General features: G+C 40.9%; 1 protein-coding gene across 1 annotated transcript; it reads right to left on the reverse strand.

Moving 5' to 3' along the window:
* Window positions 1-363: 363 nt before the first annotated feature.
* On the reverse strand, window positions 364-19,695 carry LOC125457531 (alpha-2-HS-glycoprotein-like). The gene is made up of 7 exons (XM_048541869.2): window positions 19,365-19,695; window positions 16,764-16,874; window positions 14,913-15,000; window positions 7,428-7,594; window positions 5,218-5,313; window positions 2,441-2,527; window positions 364-994 (listed from the first exon to the last, which is right to left on the reverse strand). The coding sequence occupies exons 1-7, from the start codon at window positions 19,566-19,568 to the stop codon at window positions 686-688; spliced, it is 1,062 nt and encodes a 353-aa protein (XP_048397826.1). The 5' UTR covers window positions 19,569-19,695; the 3' UTR covers window positions 364-685.
* Between the last annotated feature and the right edge of the window lie 5,464 nt (window positions 19,696-25,159).

Consider the following 25,159-nt stretch of genomic DNA (forward strand, 5'->3'; position numbering starts at 1 on the left):
CTTGTGTACTTTCAGTGCAAAGTCCTAACCTCCATGCTGACACTGTCACCAAGATGATTTTGAAGAAGAGTGAAATACTCCCACCATGTCCTGACCAATATGTGTCCATTATCCAGTGTCACTAAAAATTAGATGATCTAACCATTGACACATTTTTGTTTAAGAGATCTTTTTGTGAACACTTTGGCTGCCTCATTTCCTTTTCCTTCCTCCAGTGACTCCAGTGCTAAAGTACTTCACTGGCTGGAAAGTACACTGGGGCATCCTGACATTATGAAAGTTGTCCCTTTTAGCTCGACATATTCATCACTACAGTGAGGTCTTTAATTAACAGCAATGCATAAAACAGAGTTTCCACCTTGGTATGCTAATTCTAAACACATTTTATTGCACATAAAAAGTAGCAGTATCACACAACAACAGAACAGGATTTACAAAATCACACTGGCTAAATGTCTTCTTCTAACCGATGCTGCTACATTATGGCATTTAATTCAATTGTGCATTCCGTGTACATTTTACCTTAAAATTTTATTTCTGTTAATCCCTTTAAGATAAGGTATTCAGGAAACATTGGGTTACATTTTTATGCTTTTGATTTAATTAACCATCTGGAAAATATTGCACAATGTTGTGAAGAATAGTTTTATTTTACTTTTGGAATGACAAAGGGTATCAAATCCTTTCACTGATCCTCAGGGTACTTGTGTTTTGTTGGGCACGTTGTTGGATCTTCAGGTAGGTCGGGGAAGTGAATAACTTGTCCCATACCACCGGCAACCTGTTCTTCAGAGGATTCTGAAGAGTCGTGGGTAGATCGTTTCTGTTTCGGCATACTGTCAGATTCTTCTACTACTGCAGAAACAGTTGCAGTATCTGGAGCTGGAGAAACATGACCTTCTGCTTCATGAGCATCAGGACCAACCTCTGGTAAAGCCCCAGTATCTCCTTCCTGTTTTACCACAGGTCCAACACCACCTTCCCATTCTGGTGCCTGCAATGTCACAATATTTGAATCATATTGCAGTTTTAAATTATTTTATAAATTGTGATAACCGATATATTTTTCATAGAGTCCATAACTGAGAAACTTACTGTTTTTAAGTTTTTGAAATACTGTATTGACATGATTTTTCTCAACATCCAAATATTGATTTAAGAGGCACTTAAATATATGACGTACATAACCTAAATGTTAGTTTGTTTTTCTTTAACATGGCAATAGTGTCACAGATAATGTATTGCAGAGGATGCACTTTTGTGGAGGACTGGCTTCCATGGTGCTGTAGTACTGTAAGCTTAATAAAATTGTAATGACACCAATACAAATACTGGGTAGATATGGGCCAGCATTGCAAAAATTATGGTTCTGGGTGCTTTACTCCTTAACCTCTGTAGTGTTTGGCATTATCCTGCATCCTTGTAGTCAAATGCATGATTGTATGAATCTTCTATTAGGAAAATGACATGATTGGCATACAGCTATGGTCAGTTCCAATAAAATTTCTGAATGATATTCGTAACTTGGCAAATAACTTCTATGTAGCTGCCTGCCATGAATGCCATATTCTAGTCTGGTCTGTAATTGGTCCTTATGAAGCCAATAGGTATGAGCCATGTGTTGCCCACTCCCTGACCAGAAGAATACTTTCTAAATGTGCCTTTGTACAGAACTCTCAAACAACTGAATATAATTTCATGGCAGGGTTGCTAAAAGCTGTTACGAAATAGAGAAGTTAAAAGAAGAAAGGGCCATATCAAGCCAGGATTGTTTTGTAAGGATCTGGCTCACAACTATCACAGCCTTTCCGCTGGACTATCCATCACAATGTTTTCATTAATGGACTATCATCTGCTCCTCCACAACAGGGAAGTAGCCCAGTGATTCTCTTGATCTTATTCCAGTGTTCAATACGATTATGCCTAATATATATCTGAAGTCCAACTGCCCACGTTAATTCATAACCTTTATTCACCCAACATAGTCAGAATCTGTCAATCTCAGTGTTGAGGATTTCAGTTCACTTAACATCTAAATAATTCTTATGTGCATGTGCATTCTGAATGGCTTAACTTTAGTTTTCAGCATGTGCCTCTTGTTTTGGATCCCCTGGGGAAGCGTACTCGTATCTGTTTTATCAAATCTTTCATCATTTTAATCAATTTAATTAAATTGGCAATAAAACTCCTCACTCAGCAGAACACGTGACATGCTTTATGTAAATTGAGCTAACTATCTGTATTTATACCACTTCCAAAGTATAATGTATTCATCCTGTCGTGTGATGACTTGGATACTACGAATAATGTTAAACAGGTGTCAGATATTATAGATAGCATCATTGCTGCAGTTGGTGCAATATGGATTTAAATGTAGATCAATGACTAATCCTGTGCTAATATTGGCATACATCTGTAGTATATGTTTAACACTCAATACCTTTGCGCCGAAGAGCTCGCAAGCTTCCACAATGGTTTCCGCAGTGGAATTGACAGGAGCGACAGTGGATACACAGAATCCAAATGTCTACAACAAGGTAAAACAGAAAAATCTTTAATGATCAATTGTCTGATGGTGCTAACTTGTTTTTACATTACAAACTTTATGCCTGTCAGTGCTAAACCAAGAGAAAAAATACTTGACTGTTGAAATCTGGGGGATAATTCCATGTCCCATGATGATGAGGGTGGGTGGTGGAGGTACGGTGGTTCGCAGGAAATATGAATCGGAATTTCCAGATGACACTGTTTTAATTCTGCACCCAACTCTGGTTCACTTGTGAAAGTTACCCACTACAGTCAAAATGATTACAATGGTACGGTCTTGATCCTAAGCTACAGGAGCTTTCCACAGATTTAATAGCCAAAACTCCTATGAAACATTTGCAATGTTTTCTGAAATGTTATCAAGCTGGAGAGGGTTCAAAAGAGATTTACCAGGATATTGCTGGGTGTGGAAGGTTTAAGTTATAAGGAAAGGCTGGACAGGTTGGGACTATTTTCACTGGAGTGTAAGAGGTTGAGAGGTAAGCTTATAGAATTTTATAAAATCGTGAGGGGAGAGATAGGAATTATAATAGTTGTCTTTTCCCTAGGTGAGGAATTTCAAGATTAGGGGGCACACATTTAAGGCAAGAGGAGAGCGAATTAAAAAAGACATGAGGGGCATTTTTTTACACAGAAGGTGATTCACGTGTGGATTGAACTTCCTGAGGCAGTGGTGGATGTAGATACAATGACATAATTTAAAAAGTATTTGGATAAGTACAGAAATAGGAAAGGTTTGGAGGGATGTGGGCCAGGAGCAGGCAGGTGGGGCGAGTTTAATTTGAGATTGTGTTTGGCATGGACTGGTTGGACAAAAGGGTCTGTTTCCATGCTGTTTGACTTTATGACTACAAACTTCAACCTTATATGACCCAGCTCTAAGTTTAGCATAAAAAAAGATTTTAATATACTTCACCACTTGTTGCAAATGTGAAGGAAAACTTAGGCTCATAGAGTCATAGAGCTACAAAGCATGGAAACAGACTCATTAGTCCAACATGCCTACCAGATATCCTAAATTAATCTTGTCCCACTTGCCAGCATTTGGCCCATATCTCTCTAAACTCATCTTATACATATATCCATCCAGATGCCTTTTAAATGTTGTAATTGTATCAGCCTCCACCACTTCCTCTGGCAGCTCATTCCATACACATATCACACTTTGCCTGAAAATGTTGCACCTTAGAACCCTTTTAAATCTTTCCCCTCTCACCTTAAATCTATGCCCACTAGTTTTGGAACACTCTACACTGGGGAAGAGACCTTGGCTATTCAACCCTATCCATGCCCCTCATGATTTTACAAGCCTCAATAAGGTCACCACTCAGTCTCTGCTGCTCCAGGGAAAATAGCCAAAGTCTATTCAGCTTCTTTCTACAGCTAAAAACCTTCCGACCCTGGCAACGTCCTTGTAAATTTTTTTCTGAACCCTTTCAAGTTTCACAACATTCCAAAAGTGGCCTAACCAATGCCCTGTACAGCTGCAACATGACCTCCCAACACCTCTCCTCAATGCACTGACCAATAACGGCAAGCATCCCAAATGCTTTCTTCACTATTCTTACTACCTGCCAAACTGCTTTCAAGGAATTATGAACCTGCACTCCAAGGTCTCTTTGTTCAGCAAAATTCCTCAGGACCTTCCAATTAAGTGTATAAGTCCTGCCCTGATTTGCCTTACCAAAATGCAGCACCTTACATTTATCTAAATTAAACTTAATCTGCCACTTCTCCACAGTAGACCCTTCTGATCAAGTTCCTGTTGTACTCTGAAGTGGCCTCCTTTGCTGTCTACTACCCCACCCATTTTGGTGTCATCTGTAAATTTACAAACCATACCTCCTATGTTCACATCCAAATCACTTATGAAAGTGTCACAAGCAATGGGCCTAGCTCCAATCCTTGTGGCACACCGCTGGTCACAGGCCCCCAGTCTGAAAAACAACCCTCCACCATCTCCCTCTGCCTCCTACCTTCGAGCCTGTTCTGTATCCAAATAGCTAGTTCTCCCTCTATTCTATGTGATCTAACCGTATAAATTATGAATGTCAGATCAAAAGCAACTCTAGCTGTGTATCTTCCCCTGAAACTTCTCATAATAGCGTAAAAATAATGCAAACAAATGCTAACCACTATATCTGTTCATGAGAATGACCGTGATTTCTTAATCTGACAGATGATTCACCAATAACAGCACGTAATAAACATAGAGTATGTGGCATTAATTATCAATATTCTGGGGGATTAGGGATTACCATTGACCAGAAACTGAACTGGACTAGCCATATAAAGTCATAGACTCACAGAGTCATATGGCATAGAAACAAACCCTTCAGTCCAACTTGTCCATGCCAACCAAGTTTCCCAAACTAAACTAGTCCAACTTGCCTGCATTTGGCCCATATCCTTCTAAACCTTTCCTGTTCATGTACCTGTCCAAATGGCTTTTGAATATTGTAACTGTACCCACATCTACCCCTTCCTCTGGCAGTTAATTCCACAGACCAAGCACCCCCTGTGGCTCACCTCAAGGTAGGGACACTCTCACTGTGACGCAAGAATCCCCAGATATCTTTTCTATTTTTTCAATAAACCATCACCCCACTATGATTTGATTATAGTCTGTGTCGTGATCCATCATTCATCTGTTTTGACCAATATACTCACAGGATTTGCAAGTGCAATCAGTGGACACGCATCACTGTCCTTCCGACAGGGTGTCTCCCGAATGATATATTCCACCAACACCGGAGTTCCCAGCCCCTGAAACATAATCGGAATAATGTTCACAGGAAATGTTTAAATGATACAAGCGTTCTTCATGAATTTGCAGATTCTAAATTTTTCCAGGATCAGCTGAAGGTGAAACAGACTTGAAATATTTTGTGCACCTGCCCCGAAAATAAACTTGATAGATTGGTGAGATTATGTAAATGCAGCCCTATCATTAAACTGCATGAGCAAGCAGTGGGAGAACTGATGAGACTATGTTAAACTAATAACAATCATTTCCCCAAAAGTAATAACTAACACTATGATATTTCTATTCATGAGATTCCCAAATCTTTGTCAACTAGTGCTGAATTAAGGATAATGGGAAGTTTATGCTATAATCTCACACACATTGGAAAGTAACTGGACCATCTGAATTAATTTCATATTGACTTTTTGTATCAGTCTGAAATGAATTCAGACACATATCCACAATAAAATGTACTGTGCTCTGATTACTCAATATTTGTAAATGTCCCACATTTCAAGCAAAACACAAAAAGCTAGCACACAGTGCAGCAGGTAATCAGGATGCTTAATGGAATGTTGCCCCTTATTTCAAGGGGGTCGGACACTATGAAGAGGGATGTCTTACTAGAACTGTACATAGTGCTGGTCTGACTACTTTTGAAGTACTGCCAGCAGTTTAAGCTTCCTTATTTAAAGAAATATATCATTTCATTAGAAGCAATTCAGAGAAGGTTCACTAGGGTTATCCATGATATGGAGGGATACGGAGGTCTTGTGAGCAGAGATTAAAGAAGTTGGGACTCTACCTACTGGAGTTTAGAACAATGAGAGGTGATCTCAATGAAATACAAACAGACTTAACAGAGTAAATACTGAGAGGATGTTTCCCCTCATGGGAGAGTCTAAGACGAGAGGAAATTGTCTCAGAATAAAGGGGTGTTCACTTAAGACTGAGATGGGGCTGAATTTCTTCCCTTAGACAGATGTGATTCTCTGAAATTCCTTGCCACAGAGTGCTTGTGTATATTTAAGATTAAGATAGTTAGGCTCTTAAAGAACATTCTTAAGACATTCATAAGAAGAGTCACTGGTCCCAAAACATTAACCCTACTTACTTTCCATTAATGCTTCCAGACCTACTGAGTTTTTCCAGCTGTTTTTGTTTCAGATTTCCAACATCTGAATTCTTTGTGTTTTTTTAGGCAGATTCTTGATCAGCACGGAGGTCAAGGATGATGGAGAAAGGACAAGAAAGTGGATGTGAGGAAATGTGGATCAGCCTTGATCCTATTGAATGGCAGAGCAGGTTCAAGGGGCTGACTATCTTACTCCTATTCCTTTTTCTTATGGTCATATGGTTTTATGGCCTAATTGTCTCCTTTTTGGAAAGCAGTTATTTATTCTGGGTATAGTTCCATGTGTTTTTATTGCCTCAAAAATTTGCAAGCTGTTTAATCATGATGGGGAATTGCACTAACAGAGCTGAATTCCATTTACATATTGGCAATTCTCAATAGGAACCACTGAGTGGTAATCAGAAAAAGAAGCTTTAACTGAACTTGCCTGTAAGATCATAGGACAATTTGAAGTGTTCTTGCTTCATATCATACTGTAGTAATTGTAACAAAGTCAGCCAGGTATTCCTCATTGGATATGAGTTCCCTGTTTGAGATTGTTAATCTGGTCCAACCAGGGAGCCCTGGCTGACAGACGTAAATAGGAATATCAGAGGTTCTGCTCATTCTGAGGCCAGCTCTAATGGAGCTGGATCAATGTCAAGATCTGACAAATGGTTATTTGCTCACCTGTTGCCTCTAATGAAAAATTTTGTTTTATGCAAGAGTTTCTAACAAACAGCCCATTAACATCGGAAGTGCATGCTTTGGTATTTGAAGGGAACAGGTCCCATTCAATGCAATTCATAATCTAATTTTACCTCTCCATCTATATGAAGGTTAATGGAAATTAGAATCAAGAGAATATTTCAGTGTTAACAGGATTTCCTTGTGGTTGGCCATATCAGAGTAATTTCATTGGTCTGATGAGTATTGTATTTAGTTTTCCAGCAGCAAAAGTGTAAAAACCTGGACGTCTCAAGTTAAAGGTTATCAAAAAAAATCAAACTGTTAACTAACCTTTGAGGAAGAGCGTGCTATTTCATGAAGAATAAATCTGTGTGCATGGTTGCTTTCTTGATTGAATTTTTTCAGTGAGACTTCCACTGCATGTACAGCTTCAGTGCTATTTGTAAGTATTAGGTGTGCACAGTCAGGACATTTTTCAGCAACATCATGCGCTGAATCTGCAAAACATTACAAGATGTATATTTAAAGAAATTCCTAACTCCTCTTTTCTTCTTACAGTCTCTAAAGAATGTGTGTGCCAATGACCTCATGTTGTGATCATTCTGTACCTCCTCTGAAGACTCATTCTTAATACTTAACCTCATCAAGGCATATAGGCTGTGGGATAAGTGATTTATCATCACATTTGATTTTGCCTTCGATTACAGGGGCATATAGACAGGCTGGTCAGATGGACTGATCAATGGTAAATGGAATTTAATCTGGATAAGTGCAAGGTGATGCCCTGGGCATGATCGTACAGTAGGGCCCGAAGATATACTGAGAATCAGAGGGACCTTGGTGTGCATGTCCACTGGTCCCTTAAGGTCGGATATAGGGTTCCTGCCCTTATTAGCTAATGCATAAGCAGGGTGCTTATGCTGGAACTATATAAAACGTTAGGCCTCAGCTGGAGTATTGTGTGCAGTTCTACCATCCATATTATTAGGAGAGATGTGATACTGGAAAGACCGTTGTCTGGGCTGGAGAGTTTTGGCTATGATGAGGGGCTGAATAGTCTGGGATTGTTTTCCTTGGAATGGAGGAAACTGAGGGGAGCATGATTGAGATGTACAAGATTATAAAGGGCATAAGTAGAAGGGATAGAAAGAAACCTTTACCCTTAGAGGGGGGAATCAATGATAGGAGGCCATAGATTTAAAGTAAGTGGCTGGAGGTTCACAGTGAATGTGAGAATTTTTACTTTCGCCAAGAGGATGGTGAGAATTTGAAACTCACACCTATAACGGTGATGGAGGCAGAAAACCTTGCAACACTTAAGAAGTATTTACATGTGCAATTACAAGGCATACAAGGCAATGGGCCAAGTGCTAGAAAATGAGATTAGAATGGTTAGATGGTTGTTTTCGACTGACACAGACTTAATGGGCTGAAGGGACATTTTCTGCGCTGAAGACCTCTATGATTCTCTGACTCATTTCTACTAAGAATAGGTACTTTCACTGACTTTAGTCAGCAAAAGAGTGGAACAGCCAAGTACCTTTCCATAATCATCACTGAACCCAAGCAAGTCCTGCTCCCGAACTCAAATGTGATCAGCTAACTCAATCCACCTTTGCTATTGAATATGGTACCCTCTTAATCTTCGTAGGTTAGTTTCACATTAGGTCACACATTTCACAATCTAAGTATTTTAAAAACATTTTCTCATGTTACACCAACTTAATCCTGCTACTCCCAAGCAGTATCAACTACAATCATTGTCTAAAAATTATTTCCAAAAAATTTAGTTTAGATTCGTTCATCAGCATTTTATCAAATACAAACATTGCTGATATGTTTCTTCATGACTTGCAGCCCATGAATCTTTTGAAGTATACTGTCAATTAATTTATTGGAACTATTTCAGATCTATTCTCCTTAAGAGACACCTTCTTCCTTGAATAACTTGCAGAGTAATGATATGCGAGCTGTAGGGAACGCAATGAAGACACAAAAGCAATATGTGCTTTTGAAGTGCTTTAAAAAGGTTGCCATCCATACCTCTCACCCAGCAACCAATGCAATTAAAATCAGGGGTTTGGATAAAGGCAAAAGATGTTGGAAAATCTCAGCCAGTCAGGAAGAGTCTTTGGAAAGAAACGGAGTTAATATTTCAGGTTAATGACATTTTATTTGGAATTAGAGGAAGGTAGAAATGTAAGAGTTTTCAAGCCAGTGGAAGGGGGAGAAGAGGCAGGGGGACCGATTAAGAGTAGGTCCATGATTGGGCAGAGGCCAGTTGAGATTAAATAATAAGAGATTGCATGATACCACAATAAAAAAAAGTATGGCAGTTCGGATTATATATTTTAAAAAGACTTTAGTCCAAATGAGGCAAATGCCTGCATAAAAACTATATTAATGTAACATGGAGGGAGGGTTAACAAACAAGACAAGATCAATGCAGCATAACAAAGAAAAAGGGAGAAAATAAAAGCACATGAAAGAAGGCAGAGATAGTGGTTCTGATCTCAATTTATTAGACTCAACATTGAGTCCAGAAGACTATGGAGTGTCAAGTCAAAAGGTGAGGTGCATTTCATCAAGCATCTATTAGATCCTTGAAACACTGGATCAGGGCAAGGACAGAAAGGTCAATATTTTGGCAAGGTGGAGATTTAAAACGAAGACCCTGCAGATGAGTTACTTGTTCTGCTGATCTCTTTGCCAACACGTTTGTTCTCATTTCAAATTTCCAGTATCTGCAATATTTTTATTTTTCTACAAAAGCTATGTGAGGTGCTCCTTCATGTTTCAGTCTGGTGGTAAAATCAAAAATCTATCCCAATTATTCTTTTTGCCGTGCAAATTTGGATTTTGATCATTGATCATTAAGAAGAGATGACAGATTTGGTTCTCTCATGACTCACAATGAGTAGCACTGTTGAGCTTTAGGATTTTCTAATTAGGATTCTTGAAAAAATGAATGCAAGTTGGAGGTTATGAAGGACTCATAATAGCATCACACCATCAACCTTCACTCTTGTGACTGAATAGTAAGAATGGGAGGCTCATTTGTTCATGAGAGAAAGAATCAACAGATTCAACTCTGTTCATACACATGCACTTTTCAACAAAACACTTTCTAGAAATTATAGTGGCTCAGTGGTTAGCACTGCTGCCTCACAGCACCAGGGGCTTGGGTTCAATTCCAATCTTGGGGACTGTCTGTGTGGAGTTTGCATATTCTCCCTGTGTCTGTGTGGTTTGCTGCCAGGTGGTCCTGTTTCCTCCTGCACTTTAATGATGTGCGGTTTAGGTGGATTGGCCATTATCCCAAACTGATAATGTCCATGCATTGAAGATATTCCTATAGAGTTGAGTGGAAATTACCCATTCCTCATTTTCAGAATATTCTACTAAGACTGCAGTTGGAGGAAAAGGAACAATAAAAGATTTTTAAAAAGGCAGATAAGCAATGAATTGGATCTACCATCACAGGCAAAGAGAGTGGAAATGATAAAAGTCTATCCTGTCTATGTTGACTAAATTTATCGAGAATCTGTGAAAGATCCTGACCATCCTTTTCAGGAAGGGAAACTACTTTATCAATTTGCCCAATGGCATATATGAATAGCAGTAAATATTGACCTTACCAACAATGCCCACATTCCAAGAATAAACATTTTTTAGTCAGCAAAAGTTTTATACGGCATAGAATTCCCACAGTGTAGAAGCAGGCCATTCAGCCCAACAAGTCCACATTGTCCCTGTGAAGAGCATCCTACCCAGACCCATTTCCCTACCCTGTCCCTGTAACCCTGTATTTCTCATGGCTAATGTACCTAACCTACACATCGCTGAACACAATGGGCAATTAAGCATTGCCAATCCACATAACCTACACATCTTTGGATTGTGCGAGCACCCAAAGGAAACCCACACAGACACAGGGACAATGCTCAAACTCCACACAGACAGTTGCCCAAAGCAGGCCCCTGGTACTGTGGGGCAGCAGTGACAACTCCAGTGCCACCCTGAATATGGCTGGGTTTATTTGAAATGTTGGGTAAAGCGCAATGTAGGAATTTGTACGTATTATTAAAACATGGTCAGCAATTACAGCATTTCTGCTCAACAACAGCATTATAACAGAACATAATTGAACGGGTCAGTACTTTCTACGTAACTCTGTAGGAGTATCTTCACTTAATGGACATTATTGGTTTGCAATGCAAATCCATCTCTGTATCATTTTGCCTAACATCAGATAGGATTAGCAGTAAATATTGACCTTACTAACAACACCCATTTTCCAAGAGTAAACATTTTTCATCAGAAAAAGTCCTATAAATCATAGAATCCCCCAAGTTTCCTAGAGTTCAAGAGATCATTGACTGAATTTATGTTTCATTCTGCTAGCCACATATGCTGCTTGCCCATCTATGAAAAAGAATCAATTCTTTTAAATACAGCTGTAGGCATGAAATAATGCCTACAAAATAAAAACCAAAATGATAGAAATACTCATCAGCTTGGTGACGTCTTTCCACAGATGCTACAGTTCCAGCATTTTGTGATTTCTGTATTCTATTACGGATTTCTTGCATCCACAGTATTTTGCTATTGATTTCCATATATCAAGAGACATATTCAAATAGATTCCATAACATCTTCATTTTATGGAATCATCTGGGGTGGCAATGGCCTAGTGGCATTATCACTGGACTATTAATCCAGGGACCCAGGTGACATCCTGCAAACGTGTTTTGAGTCCTGCCATGGCAGATGATGGGATTAACATTCAATTAAAAATTTGAAATTGAGAGTTTAATGACAACAATGAATCCATTAATGATTGTTGGAAAAGCCCATCTGGTTCACTAATGTCCTTTAGGGAAGGAAATTGCCATCCTTACCTGGTCTGGCCTACATGTGACTCCAGACCCACAACAATGGGGCTGACTCTTAGCTGCTCTCTGGGCTATTAGGAATGGGCATTAAATGCTGCCTAGCTAGTGACCCCCTAATCTGGTGACGACTTTTTAAGAAGTCCAAGCTAACCCTAATTGAAGGGAAAATATGAGTCCTACTGTCACCATGGCTCATGACAGCTATCCATCAAGCATAAAGGGAGCAGAGCGTAAGTACACTAAAAGTTCATGCTCCAATCAACCAACCTATTGATTGTATCTTTAGGATGGTAAAATAAATCTACCGAAGTCTGATTATTTACGGAGTATCTTACTCAGTAAAATCCAAGACAAAGGTCTAATGAACAATTGTTTCAGATGTGCAAATGTGAGAACTAGATGTCAAAACCTTCATAAATTAAAAGGATAAAGATTACAATGAGCTGCTGAATTAACAATGAACAAGAAAGATTAGTGCTCCAAGCACTAATAAAACATGCCTTTCAATGAATATCACAGTTACATCAAATCAACAGAATGCGAATTGCCTTATTCTACACGTCCATAGTGAAGACTCTCCAATCCCTCATAATGTCAGCTTTTGCTGAGTTCAACGTTTACTCTAAACTACTACAATGAGATACATCAGAGAATGTTCAATTTGGCACAGCATAAATGTTTAATTAACCGTGCAATTCAGAGAATTTTTTAAGTGAGATTTCGCACACTATTTTACTTCTGTGTGTGTGGTTACACTCGGTTTGTCACATCAAAAATATGCATTGTAGATCATATGAATATATGAAATGTAAATAGTGTATGAAGTTGGCTTAAGGGAGAAATTCCAGAAGTCTTATATCGCCTTCTGTTTTGTGTTGCAACGAGTGCGATCTGAATCAGTCATGTTCAATGCGGCAACTGAATTGATAGTGCATGTGGCAGAAAGCTATCACCTGCGCATTGATGCTTGATGGACTGGATGTGAAATTGTCTGGTCCACCCCAAGCATTCGCCGTTGCTGGATACTCCCTCGGTTTGTCTATTGATCTGTCTGAGAACAGAACTTTGGACTACTGTGGAGTTCATGAACCTCTGTCTCATCATTGCTTCTGTGCAATATGCTAACATATTAAAGCTGGTCAAGACAGGATCTTTGAGATTGAAGGCCAAGGCTTTTAAAATAGCTGCAAAAGATTGATGATCGATGCAGCTTCTATGCTGGTGACATAAGGTACCTGGCATCCTGCTGCAGATGCCACAAGAATTGTGATAGGCTCCCAGATAAATTCTACAGTATTCTGTATGAATGGATGTAGTAGACACCTCCATTCTGTTCCACAGGTTTCTGAGAGTGAGATTTCCATCAACATAAGTGAGTTATTTTGATCCTACTCAGAAGTCCTTTTTAAGAAAACTTAATAATGCCTAAAATCCCTAGCAACTAGGGCCAAGACTATTCTAGACCTTTGTCCAACATTGGTTTAGGCTTAAGCAGCTTTTACCACTTGCTTTTCCTCACCAGCACTGCAACTCAACTGCATTACCTCTCCATCTCGCTATCTTGATACCTTTATGGTTTGTGCAGATGAGCTGGTGATTAGCAGAGGTGGTAATGGCACCATTAGATACTGACTTGCTCAGAGATAGTGGCAGTGACAGCAGTTTGACAGCCATCCTAAGAAAGAAGAGAACAAGATGTTAACATGTTGTCACAAACAGCCATCTTTGAGCACTACTTTCAAATATAATGTTGTTCCAATTAAATCTATCAGTGACGATAATTAGTTAGCGAAATAACATGACATATCCTGAACCATATGATATAAACCCTGAAATCAAGGAGACCCTCTAATTACACTGCGTCTCCTCATTGCACTGCTAGCAATGATTTCAATGGTAGAATGAGGAATTTAAGTCATTTGTTAACTCTTATTCATGCCTTTTCTTACTAGTTAAAAGCATAGTGGTGCATGTATATTGACAATAGAGAAAAATGTAATGCTGTGTACTTGTGCAGATTTTTAAAGTACTTTTAAATTGGGGACATATGTTTGTTGTATGAAGTCCTTTCAAATTATTGCTATGCTTCCAGATTGACATATGTATTTCACTAACCGGAACGACAAAAAGTGACCTAAGGACCTTCATTCAAGCAAAATTTCCTTGGCAGAGGTATGTGACATAGTTTCTTTCATTAAGGGATTATATTGTTAGCATAGATGACTTTCTTGGACATGTATTTGGAGCATGTTTTATGATTTATGATAGTATTGGTGCCTTACCTCATCAGATTTCTTAAAGGTCAGACCAATTTTCCTGTTGGCTTTCCAAGTCCCGCAGATCCTGAACACTGCACTCATTGATTGTAACATTTCTGCCCAATTCTGCTGCATCATATATGTGTGAGGGAGTGCAGTGGCCATTAATCTCATACAGAATGTTGCTCTTCTCCCTGACTGCTTCCAAAAGGATATCCAGTTCCCGGTCAGTAAACCTGGGTTTCCTCTCTGCTGTACTCCATTCCTCAGCAATATTGTCCAGTTATCAGATGTCCTCGCCTCCCTACACTATTTCAGCTTTATAAATGACTCTGAATTCCAGTTCAAAGCTGATTATGAGGAGTTTTCTTCTCTCATGCCATTAGAATACGCATCCTGTGGGAATTAACCTATACATTTTAGCGCACCTACTAAAATCAGTAAAATTATACATGAAGCTGTTTTCTTTTTAGCCATCAAAAACCTAAATCAAGATTCAGTTAATAGAGCCACTGACAATTTGTAGCCTATTATCTCGAAAGTGGTAACCTTTCACTAATAAAACAAACTTATACTTGATATATAGCCACATCCTTTTTCTTACAGCACAATTCAGTTCTGAATTGTATGATAGTGTGTCAATTCAGCAAAAACATATATACCTGAAGATATTTCACACTTGTAGCCTGTCACATGACTGGGTCCTCCAGATTTGGTCTCAATGAGCACCTTACAATCCCCTTCTCCTTTCTAAGGTGACAAATAAAACAAAATGGTTTTAGTTAGACTATCTCAGGGTAATTAGGTTATGAGTCATACTTTAATGGCTAAGGCTATAAATGAGAATTTTCAGTATTAGCATATGAATATTTAACAAGTTCATTTGGCATTTCTACATCTGCAATATTCATAAAAGTGTTAAAAACAAGCAAAAAAGTTAATATTCACACATATAATATTTGCATGCTAACATTAAAAGAATGTTAGATACAAGAATATTGTGTTTGAATTTTCCTTATTGTTCTGCTTTTCAATGTTTATGTCTGACAGCAAACCATTTTGCTGATGCCACTACAGCATCAATATCAGTTTATTGATTCATGAGGATGAAAGAGGCAGCTAAGAATGGATCAAAGATAATGGAAACTGCAGATGCTGGAGAATCCAAGATGGATTCCCCTCCAACCCCACCACACCTGGCACCTTCCCATGCAACCGCAGGAAGTGCTACACTTGCCCCAACACCTCCTCCCTCACCCCTATCCCAGGCCCCAAGATGCCTTTCCATATTAAGCAGATGTTCACTTGCACATCTGCCAATGTGGTATACTGTATCCACTGTACCTGGTGTGGCTTCTTCTACATTGGGGAAACCAAGCGGAGGCTTGGGGACCGCTTTGCAGAACGCCTCCGCTCGGTTCGCAATAAACAATTGCACCTCCCAGTCGCAAACCATTTTAACTCACCCTCCCATTCCTTAGACGGCATGTCCATCCTGGGCCTCCTGCAGTGCCACAAGTGATGTCACCCAAAGGTTGCAGGAACAGCAACTCATATTCTGCTTGGGAACCCTGCAGCCCAATGGTATCAATGTGGGCTTCACAAGCTTCAAAGTCTCCCCTTCCCCACCGCATCCCAAAACCAGCCCAGCTCGTCCCCTCCCCCCATTGCATCACAAAACCAGCCCAGCTCCTCCCCGCCTTCCTAACCTGTTCTTCCTCTCACCTATCCCCTCCTCCCATCTCAAGCCGCACCTCCATTTCCCACCTACTAACCTCATCCTGCCTCCTTGACCTGTCCGTCCTCCCTGGACTGACCTATCCCCTCCCCACCTCCCCACTTATGCTCTCCTCTCCTCCTATCTTCTCCTCTATCCATCTTCGGTCCGCCTCCCCCTCGCTCCCTATTTATTTCAGAACCCTCTCCCCATCCTCCTCTCTGATGAAGGGTCTAGGCCCAAAACATCAGCTTTTGTACTCCTGAGATGCTGCTTGGCCTGCTGTGTTCATCCAGCTTCATACTTTGTTATCGTGGATTCTCCAGCATCTGCAGTTCCCATTATCTCGCATCTTCAGTCCTTGCACTGTCTTTACCTTGCTCTATTCTGTTTTGCTAATGCTAGTAATTTGATGGCCTTTGTATTTACCCTGGGTGCATTTACAATCATTTCCTTATGTTGGACAATGTAAAGTAGATTTGTTATAAGTAGCATGACACTAGCATCAGTATTAAACAATTTATTTTAAACTGGATCATACCCCAGATACAGACTGAGCGATCTGAAAAGTTTTTAGGTAATGTAGAGGCTGTTGTTTTCTCTACTGTATTTGCCCAGTAGGGTTTTTACATTTGGGGCTTCCCATAGTTCAATCACAGAGAAGGGACAATCCTCCCCCCACCTTGCCTGTAATCCAAAAACCAATTCCCCACAGCAACCCACATAAGTCATACATTTCTAAAATTTTAAGTAACACTTTGATGCTTTGATTTGCATTTAAAGGAAGAATACTCACAGTTTCCTTGAACGGTCGGATTTCACAATTATTGAGTGCTTTTGGGTTCAGCACATGGCACTTTGTCTCTCGAATATCAATTTCCAAATAATGGATAGTAGTCTCATTTGCCTTTAAAGGAAATAGTTGTTAAGTGTTTAATATGGAATCAGGATGTTAAAATGTTCTCAGAATGCAGTGCATTATGGAATAATTGACTGTGGAAGATTACAGGTGCTCATGCAATTTAATTAGTTCAAGAACATTGATAATATTATAGTTGATATTTCACTTAACATTGCATTATTTTATGAGCAGCTCACCCACTTTTTTTTAGATTAGGTTAGTTTCCCTACAGTGTGGAAACAGGACCTTCGGCCCAACAAGTCCATACCAACCCTTGGAGCATCCCACCCAGACCCATCTCCCTATAACCCACACACCCCTGAACACTACGGGCAATTTAGCATGGCCAATCCACCTGGCCTGCACATTTTTGGCCTGTGGGAGGAAACTGGAGCACCCAGAGGAAACCCACGCAGACACGGGGAGAGTGTGCAAACTCCGTACAGACAGTTACCTCAGGCTGGAATTGAACCTGGTACCCTGGCGCTGTGAGGCTGCAGTGCCTCACACTGAGGCACTAACCGAGGGTGAGCACACTGAGTGCTAACCACTGAGCCACCATGCCGCCCTTTTCCCTTTTATCAGCTTTTTTTTACTGCTAAATGATCAGTGACCCGACCGAAACTCATTTCTTGCTATGAAACAAAAGCACACTGTGCTGTGTACTGCAGATCTAAGAGATAGGTGGGAACCTGTCTGTCAGTTAACAGACTCAGAGTATGTATTTAAAAAGCAGGCTGAAAACAATAGCTGCTGGCTGATGCTGAGACTTGGTTGTTCGAAGTAGCAGCAAGATCATTTTAGGCTTCAGTAGAAAGAAAGCATTCATCACAGATTAACAACAAGGTATCCATTGTGCAACAGCTCAATGTGTGTCACCAAATCTGCTTCTCTGAGTGACGGAAAACTTTGATGAAGTAAGAAATTAGAAAGTAGATAGCTCAAAATGACACTGTCACCCATGGTAACCATGGTAGAAACAAACATTGATGCAAGGACAGAAATGTTTCAGCAAGATTCTTTTGCACGGAACATTAAACTTTGAATTGAAACTCATACATAGGAAAGCAATGACGACCGGAGACTCAGGCCAGTACATTGCTACGTGGCTAGAAATTTCCACTCTGCCTTCTGAGTATTGACCTTTCCCCCCTCCTCCACCAGGGCTGAAAGTATCTGGGTAACACTAGTTGGAAGCTGAAGTTGTTCAAATCAACGGGAGTGAAACAGTGGTGTACTGCTAACATTGCAATGAAGAGGATCAGAATACTTGTGCCTCATGATCCATACACCCATTTACAGGGTATTTAGCCTGACCTACTCCTGTCTGCCACAGTGTTACTTCCGTGTCGATTTGAGGATGGCTGTTTGACCCTGGAGTTGTAAGCACATGGAAAGCAGTGAAATAACACCAGGAAGAAGAGGCCTCCACGAAGAAAGACTACTCTTCTAACCAGGTAAGTGGGATCTGGGGACTCTGGCAAGCCCTATCAAGGACGCGGGTGTAGGTGAGGGCTGGATGTGTTGTTTTTGCAGGGCACTGCTCACCACTAAGAGGGCTACTGAGAGGATACCGAGATATATCTGTTGATCTACCTTTGGAAAAGTAAGCCAGCCTGAAAATGATGAAACTCCAGCCATGGTCTCTGCTGGAGGAGAACCTGGTGACAGGAAGATGACAGGGACACCACCACAAGCTCAGCACTCCCCCACAAGTACCGCCAACACGCGCTCCCCCCAAACTTCAGCCCAGTCCATCACCAGCAGTGTGCAGGTAAAATTCAGGCCCCTGTTTGAGTAGCCATCTTGTGACAGAGTGGGTTGAATTTGGAAGCCCATCCTGTCTGAATAAAAATAACCAGCCGTGACCACAAAATGACGTGGTAGAACTCACTGTACAGCTTCCCCCATGGTTATCTCTGGACTACTGAGATCTTCTAAATTGATGGCTCCAGTCAGCCATTTGCAGACAGTGCAGTGTTAATTTAAATCCTAAAATCAGTGGTTCATTCTGTCAAGAGCAAGACTTTAGGTCTGAACTGGCTGAAGCGTGACATGCACCCTCCACCTAGTATCAGCTGATGACTGGAGCCAAGAGGTACCAAAGGGATATGTTCCACTCTATTTCTGTGTGATGGGAGGCTCAGACAGCGCTCTCTACCTCTCTGCAAAATCATTTTAGGTTTCTCCCCGGAGGGAGGAGCCAGTAAAGCCCATGCATATCACTGCCAGATCTGAACCACTGTGTATATTTAAAAACGCAGCTCCAGCACACCCATTCCATGCACTTCCATGTTTTCCAGCTATTTTCTTAAAGAATATTCCCTATGGCTCTGGTCTCATAAAGTCTTCACCCACTCCCACCCTCTCTCTACCCAGTTCTGAAGTCATCCTGTCTCAGTATGTTGGAGAATCAGCATTTCTGCCTGATAAAACAGTGTTCAATTCTTGAACTTGTAACATCAGTCAGTCAACCATCTTTGCTTTCATACATACCTTCTGCATTTCCTGTGCATTTTCTATTCTGTCCAGGCTAAACTTGTATCCATGCTTCCGTTCTTTATTGATGTGATCAACTGTCAGTTCTGCCAAAGCTACCACTCCCTGACCATTGCATGGTACTGCAACATAACTGTCTAATGCTGTAGTCCAAGATGTAAACAACTGCAGACAGACTGCTAAAGCAAAAAATAACTTCATGTCGTTTGGGAAGCTACACTGGCAATTTTAAATTCTGACACTCCTAACCGAGTCTAAGGCAGCGTAAACGACTGGCCACGCAGCAAGGAACAGACAGAACTGACAGTGAAAATTCATACCACAGGCTGCTTTAAATCCTCTAGGTCTGGGAAGGTATCAGCGTAAAAATGTCACATGGCCCAAAATAAACAATTGCAAAATGGCAATACCAATTGTGAAATCAAAGATAAGATCAGTCTTGTTAGAATCAGAACAAATGTTGCAATGAAGGCCATTCTGACTAGAGGAAAATTACAAAATTACAGCAAGTGCCCACACAGTTCATTGATTCAACTAAACATCTGAAACATTGAAGAAATATTTCTTCAATATCCTCCAGTTATTTACCTTCAAACTTTCCATCGTGAATTTAAAAATAACTCTTTTCTCTTTAGTTTTCCTCAGTGCCAGACAAATGACTGAAATCTTTCAGTTAGGGGAAAAATGAGAGTATTCATGGTCACCATGAAAGAAGCTGACCACAAAGATTAGTGATCCCAGTGACATGAATTTTGCCTTTTCTGATGTCAATTTGAACCAACACTATATCCAGAGGATCTCCAGATGTTAGCAACATTGATGTAATTAAGCAGAGAGCAGGGTAAGCAATTACGTAGAAGAATTCTTACAGGCTGCAAACCAGCAATACTAATTCAAAAACAGAAGTTGCTGAAAAAGTTTAGCAGGTCTGGCAGCATCCGTGAAGAAAAAATATTCAGAGTTAGCTTTTCGGGTCTGGTGACTCTTCCCAAGTTTTGAGGAAGGGTCACTGGACCTGAAATGTTCACTCTGATTTTTTCTTCACAGATTCTGCCAAACCTGCTGAGCTTTTCCAGCAATTTCTGTTCCTGTTCCTGATTTACAGCATCTGCAGTTCTTTCAGATTTTATTCGGCAATACTGACTATCCTACATATTTTGTAAATTTAATAAGAAAAGTTAAAACATACATATCATAAGCTGATGTATAATAAACCATGTTTGAAAATGTTTCTACTATATTAAACGAAATGATGGAGTGTTATTATCATGAAAATGTTGGTTTTACAAATATGAAATTAGTTTTCCAGGGCTACAGTGGTTTTTCAGCAGTAGTTCTGACTTAATTGGCTGTTCAAATCCAATTATATTTCATTAACAAGGTGGAACTTTGCTAGATATTGACAGCGATACTATGTGGAAAAGGAAAAGTTCTCAGCAGTTTCTGAATTTGAAATGACTGATTTGTTGGGACTTCTGTGTGCACAGTATGGAAGAATATTGGGTGGAATTCAACATAGCCTGCATGGGGGCTGGCCTCCACTGTAAACTCTTACTTCCTGGAACAGCAGAGATTCCAAAGTAATACTAGATTGCATTAACGAGAATGTCACAGCTGCACTAAGAGAGGACATCTCGGAGGACTCATCCAGCGAGGCCATATCGGTAAAACTCAGGAATAAGAAAAGTGCAATCACCATAATGGGATTATACAATTGGCCTCCCAATAGCTAGTGGGTGGGAGAAGAACAGATATGTAGACAGATCATTGAAAGATGTGAAAACAACCGTGTTGTTTTCGTGAGTGGTTTTAATTTCCCCCATATTATCTGGGACTCCTTTGGCGCCAGATGCTTAGTGGGATAGAACTTGTGAGGAACATCATCTTATAACAATATGTAGAATGTCCATCTATGGGAGGGGCCATACTTGACCTTGTACTAGGTATGACCCTGGCCAGGTAATCGATGTTTCAGTGAGCGAGCGTTTTGGGAAAATTGATCATAATTCCAAAAGCTTTAAGGTAGCTGTGGATAAGGATAAGACTGATCCTCGGGTGAAAGTGAAGTTTTAAATTGGAGGAAGGTTAATTGCAACAGTGTTAGGCAGGACCTGGAGAAAATAGATTGGAGTGGCTGTTTGAGGGTAAATCAACATTTGACATGTAGAAGTATTCTAAAAGGCCAGAGCCTATAGATGTGAAGTTGGAAAATCACAGCAGGTTAGACATCATCAAAGGAGCTGGAAAGTCAATGTTTTGGGACAAAACCCTTTGTCAGGACTTGGGAGGGTGAGGGGAGCCCAGAAATAAATAGAGGGAGGTGGGTGGTGCTGGAGGAAGGGTAGGAGAAATGGTAACTGGTGGATTCCTCTCGGGGGTTATTGTGCTTGATGGGTGGGAAGTGTGGAAGGGATAAGTGAGTAGGAAGGTAGGCAGGTTAAGTCAGATCAAGAGGAGGAGGCCTGGACATGGGAAAAGGCTAGAGGGGGATGGAGGGATTTTGAAGTTAGTGAAGCCAATGTTAATGCCATTGGGGTCTAAGCTTCCAAAACAAAATATCAGGTGTTGTTCCTCTAGTTTACGTTTGGCCTCACTCTGACAGCCAAGGATGGACATGTCATCATGGGAGTTGGAGGGGGAATTAAAATGGATGACAACCAGAAGATTGGGTTGGTTGATGCTTGCAGAGCACAGATACTCTATAAATCAGTCCCTGACTCTGTGTTTGGTCTCCCCGATGTAGAGGAGACCACACCGAGAGCAATGGATGCAAAAGATAAGGTTGGATGAAGTGTAGGTGATTCTTTGCTGGATCTGAAAGGATGGTTTGGGGCTTTTGATGGAGGTGAGAGGGGAGATGTGAGGGGCAGGTGCTGCACCTCCTGCAGTTGTAGGGAATGACAGCAGACGTGGTGGAGAAATTGATGGGGAATGTACAGCTGACAAGGGAATCACGAATGAATGGTCCCTACAGGAAGTGGGCAGAGGTGGGGAAGGAAATATCTTTTTGGTGGTGGGCTCTGATTGCAGGCAGTGGAAATGTCAGAGGATGATGTGTTGGATTCAAAGATTGGTGGGGTGGTATGCGAGGACGAAGGGGGGTCTATCCTTATTGCTGTTGGGGGAGGAGCTTTGAGGGCAGAAGTGCAAGAAATAGAGGAAATACAGTTCAGGAGGGGAATTATGGTCCCTAAAGTAGGAGAATATCTGGGATGTCCTGGAATAGAAAGTCTCATCCTGGGAGCACATATGGCAGAGGTGGAGCAGTTTGCAGTAGGGGATAGCATTTTTGAGGTAGGATGGGTGAGAGGAGTTATAGTCGAGGCAGTTGTGGGAGTCAGTGGGTTTGAAATAGATTTCAGTGGTGAGTCGGATTCTGGAAATGGAGACGGAGAGGTCCAGGAAGGGGAGAGGCAGAGTTGGAAAGAGTCCAGGTGATCTTGAGGGCAGACAGAAAGTGTTGGCAAAGTTGAACTGCTCGAGCTCCTCGCAGGAGCATGAGGCCGCACCTATTTTAAAGGTCAGCTGATCAGAGTTTAGGACCAGCATGCTGTTGTCAGGAAGAAAGGTAAGGATGGCATGATTCAGAAACCCTAGATGACAAGAGATATTGCAAGTTAAGCCCAAAAGAAAAGGGGGAAGCATATGTAAGGCTTGGGAAACTGAAATCAGACAAGGTCCTGGAGGAATATAAAGGAAGCAAGAAAGAGTTTAAACAAGGAATTAGGGGGGCTATAAGGTGCCAGGAAATCTCCTTGGCAAGTAAGACTAAGGAGAATCCCAAGACATTGTATGCATATAGTAGCGGCAAGAAGGTGCCTAGGCAAAGAGCAGAACCATTGAAGGACAAGAGAGGGAATTTATGTGTGGAGCCTGAGGAAGTGGGCAAGGTCCTTAATGAGTATTTTTTTTATCAGAATTCACTAAGGAGAAGGGCATGGATAATAAGACTGAGGAGGGACATTTCGAATCTCTAAAGCATAGCAATACTAAGGAGAAGTTGTTGGGTATCTTGAAAATGCATAATGGTAGGTAAGTTGCCAGGGCCTGATGGGATTTATCAAACGATTCTGAGGGAGGTAAGGGAGGAGATTGTTGGGGCCCTAACCGAGATCTTTGTCTTCTTGCTAGCCACAAGCAAGGTCCCAGAAGACTGGAGAATAGCTGGTTGTTCCTTTGTTTAAGAAGGGTTACAGGATAATCCAGAAAAATATGGGTTTGTAAGCCTTACATCAGTAGTAGGGAAATTATTGGAGAAGATTCTAAGGGACAGGATTTATTCACACTTAGAAAAGATTGGATTCTTTTGGGATAGTCAGAAAGACTTTGTGTGGGGAAGGTCAGATCTCACTTTGAGTGAATTTTTTGAGGAAGTCACAAAGATGATTGATTAGGGTAGGTCCATGGATTTTGCCTACATGGACTTTGCTAAAACTTTGACAAGGCCCCTCATGGTAGGCAGGCCTAGAAGATTAAGTCACATGGGATCCACAGTGAGTTGTAAGTTGGAGACAGAGGGTAGTTGTGGATGGGCATATTTTCTGACTGGAGGCCTGTGATCATGGTGTTCTGCAAGGATCAGTGCTGCGGGACGTCTGTTGTTTGTAAGATACATGAATGATTCGGATGACAATATAAATAGTCTGATTAGTAAGTTTGCAGACAACGCAAAATTTGTTGGAGTTGTGGATAGTGAAGAAAGTTGTCAAAGGATATAGATCAGTTGGGAAGATGGGGGGAGAATTGACAGACGGTGTTTAATATGACAAGTTTGAGGTGATACATTTTGGAAAGTCAAATGTAAGAGGAAAATATACAGTAAATCGTAGGACTCTTATGAGCATTGACATACAGAGAGTGCAAGTCCATAGTTCTCTGAGGGGAAAAGTTTAAAGGAAAAGTGCAAAATCATTTTTTACAGAGAGGGCAGTAGATCTGGAACTTGCTGCCAGAGGAGGTAGCAAAAGCAGATACAACAGCAATGTTTAAGAGGTTTAGATAAACAGAGAATAGAAGCATAATTGACCATGCGCAGGCAGTTGGGATTAGTTTAGATTGGCATTACTGTCAGCACAGAAATGGTGGCCTGGGGGCCTTGTTCCTGTGCTGTACTGTTTTATGCCCTCTATGGTTCTGATAAGGCATCTAAATGACAGCTGGAGTAGTGCCACCCAAGCTTCCCACTCTACCTGGGACGTTTAATTGCTATACTGATATTTTTGAGGTGAACATCCTGTCCCAGTACCAGCACTGATAGCAGTGACCATTGGCAATGGGAGCGGTGAACACTATAAATGTGGAGGGGCCAATGCAAAACACCACAATCTGGTGTTGGCGAAGTGAGGTAATTTAGGGCTTGCAGGGAGGGAAGGTCCTGGAGAGAGATGGAGATAAAACAGGAAAGACAAAGGTAGTCTTCCTACATGTATCTCAACTCTTTCCCAAATCCAGTCCCCTTGATCAGGAATAAAATGCTTAAGAGCAAAAAAGCACTCTTCACCCTACGCCCTACGCTTAGAAAGCTGCTGGCAAATCTGAATGGATTTGTTGTATAGTCCTCGCACATGATGAGCTCCCTCCATTACTGATGGAATTCCAGCTATGAGATGAAGTCAATAAGTAGCTACGTAAGGGGTTATCTTGGTCACTAGAAGGTCTCAATGAAGAGGACTACAATGTAGTCCAAATTAATCAATGACTTATCCTACTTCGTGAAAAGTAAGAGCTGGATTGAAACTCTATCATCCACGCACTTAGTTGCAAAATAAAACAGGCAGCAGCTTGAAGTATGA

This window comes from Stegostoma tigrinum, chromosome 14 (genome assembly GCF_030684315.1).
Source record: "Stegostoma tigrinum isolate sSteTig4 chromosome 14, sSteTig4.hap1, whole genome shotgun sequence".
In the NCBI taxonomy this organism is placed as follows: domain Eukaryota; kingdom Metazoa; phylum Chordata; class Chondrichthyes; order Orectolobiformes; family Stegostomatidae; genus Stegostoma; species Stegostoma tigrinum.